The sequence below is a fragment of the Trypanosoma theileri genome (assembly GCF_002087225.1).
Source record: "Trypanosoma theileri isolate Edinburgh chromosome Unknown TM35_Tth_41_V1, whole genome shotgun sequence".
In the NCBI taxonomy this organism is placed as follows: Eukaryota; Euglenozoa; class Kinetoplastea; order Trypanosomatida; family Trypanosomatidae; genus Trypanosoma; species Trypanosoma theileri.
The window spans coordinates 104,756-107,572 of NW_021639883.1; the positions used below are offsets into that span (position 1 = coordinate 104,756).

At 37.0% G+C, this 2,817-nt stretch overlaps 1 protein-coding gene across 1 annotated transcript; it reads right to left on the reverse strand.

The window, feature by feature from the left end:
- Positions 1 to 425: 425 nt before the first annotated feature.
- TM35_000411390 (calpain-like cysteine peptidase) lies at positions 426 to 2,816 on the reverse strand (the record flags this gene model as incomplete). Its single annotated transcript, XM_029029847.1, has 1 exon — positions 426 to 2,816. A coding segment is annotated over one exon (2,391 nt), but the record flags the coding sequence as incomplete, so codon positions are not given.
- Position 2,817: the final 1 nt, after the last annotated feature.

A 2,817-nucleotide genomic window follows, 5' to 3' on the forward strand; every position in this document is an offset into this window, starting at 1 on the left:
TTTTTTTTTTTTTAGTCACAAGAGTACGTTCATGGGTAAGTTCATTGTCATCATCATCAACAAAAGAAGAAGAATAAAAACAAAACAAGTGCTGTTCAAATAGGAATAAAAAGAATGGTACAAAAAATGCCTAATGCAAATAAAATGCAGACGCAGGAAGTAAAAAAAAAGAAAGAAACAACAAAAATAAAAGAAACACTTCCATTTGGGCTTCGTTATCTTTTTCCTACGCAGGATTTTGTATACACATTTGTTTCCATTTTCTTTCAGATAACAAAGCAAACACAGAGTTTCGTACATAAAATTACATGGAAATAAACAAATGCAAACAATGTAATCAGCTGTGGGGGCGAACGTACACCACCTGTGGTTAATAGTGATAGTAATAGTAATAGTGATAGTAATAGTGATAGTGAGTTTCCCTATCACTTTTCTTCATGAAGGGAGGATTCATCGCTATGAATACCTGTACCACGTTTTACTTTAACAATACCAGTACTTCTACGAATCTGGTAATCTGTCTCTACTGGTGATGTGTCTAATACAGAAATAGTTTCTAAGATTTCTGGTAATTCATTTGGAAATTGAACAAAATTCACACGAACGGCATTATTGTCAATCATTCGATCTGTTAAAAGGCCTATAGTGTAGGGTAGTATTCCCGTATTCCCATAAACACGTGGAATAATATAATATGGACTACATCTAGGATCAAATTTATAATGTAGAGCGATATCCCGTGCAACTATAAAGTCCTGTTGAAAAGTTGTTAAATCCGGAACTGTGGAGGCACAAACATCAAAATACTGTAAATCTTTCTCACCTGAACTACTAAGAGTTACGCAGAGCATCAATGGAAGTAGGGACTCATTATTATCAGTGGTATTAACATTACCACGATTGTCTGGCTGCGAGAGTATACAATAGGCATTCAATCCTACAGTAATATCAATCTTCACTACTACGTTAGGCATACAGGCGTTAAAGTTACCACGCACTCGATAATCTTTATATGCAAAGCGTGTCGTGCATATACCACCACCATCAAAGAGACGTAATGCCTCAGACCAATCTAACCATAATGCCCCTTCTTCATCTTCCTTTTCTTCTTCTCTCTTATTATTATTATGTTCTTTTTCTTCTTTTTCTTCTTCTTGGGATGGTTTGTAAAAGCTTATATGCTGTGAGAGGTTTGTATAATGGCCTTCAGAGATTCCATGAGAGCATCGCAATTTTAACAAACGACGTTGACCGTGCCGGACAATATCCATAATATAATATGAGAGGCCAAAGTGCATTCCAAACCTTTGCAGTGTTGCCTCAGCAGATTCATCATCTGGTGTACTTAAGCAGACAATATATCCCGAGTGATGACGAGACTCAATAGTAAGAAAAAGACTTCGACTACTACTGGAGGATGGTCCATCTACAAAGGCGGCGGCCCATTCATCATCAAAGCGACAAGTGGGAAATCCTAAAAAGTCCTGCAATGTCTCTAATGTATCGCCGTACTGAATAGCCGCGTAGGATCCATACAATTTAGCGTATGCCTTTTGCAGAAGAGAAACCCACAGTTTACGTAAATCCCTCTCGCAGCGGGCGAACTCCGGTGCGTGCAGTGAGGCCGGCAAATAATCATCCACCAACACAGTTCTCCACCAGCCAGAGTAGTTAAGAGTAACACGATAGGCGTGTTGCTGTCGTTCAGCTTTTCCATCTTCTATACACACAGGATGTCGAAATAGTTCTCGTACTTTCATGGGAAACTCTGCTAAAATAGTCATGGCGCTAATAAGATACGCATCTCCTCCACTCCCACGCTGCACATCATGAGGAGAAACAGAAGCACGAAATAAACGACATTCATTCTTTTCACTTACGGGAATGTACTCCTGTGGACGTCGCCATGGTAATGCATAGAGAAAGATATTATCTATTTTAGGGCGATATAAGGAATAGTGATAGGGTCCAAAAATAGGGTCAATAAAACCAGGAGAGTTCTCCATAAGTTTACAAGTTTGTAGTACATCTTCCTCTGTTAAGTCCTTTATAGGTTTACCGATAAAATTAGCGATATCATTCAGTTGAGAATAAATAGCATCAGTTTGCCGTTCCACATGTTTGTTTCTATATTTCTCTCCTACATCACGTGCTGTGCAGATATTTTTATATCCATTTATATCTCCTGATATAAATTCTTCTGTATCACCTGGCATCACAACAAGGTGCGCCTCATACTCTCCAGATGAAAGACGTTTCACTGTCGTTTTTGGACCAGGAATAAGTTTAGAAGAACTACTAAATATAAACTGCACATTCATCTCATATTTAACAGTGTCATTATAGAAATACCATGTTCCATCATGTGGTACTATTTTATACAGTAGTCCTTTTTTAAAAATAGGGGTAATACTTCCATTGATAGGAGGTTCTCCGTATTTAAACATTGAGGAAGTACTACTCTCATGCTTTAAACTCTTGGTACTAGTATGAATACTGCAAATACTATTACTAGCACTACTACTATTACTATTATTATTATTATTACTATTACTATGGTGGTTGTTACCATAACAACAGGTTCTTTTATTGTTTATGTTAAAGTCATCAAATTCATCATTTGAACTTTCCAAAATTTCTTTTGTAGGACTAGAGGGTTGAAATTCAGCTAAGAAAGGTGATGGTAAAGTTTTTATTATTGTCACCCTACTATTTCTCTTTCGTCTTTGTATAATTTCATTTTTTGGTTCCGAGAATCTTCTCTTCTCATTCATAATCGATTGTACCTCTACTGTATCTGTTTTCTTTACACTATTC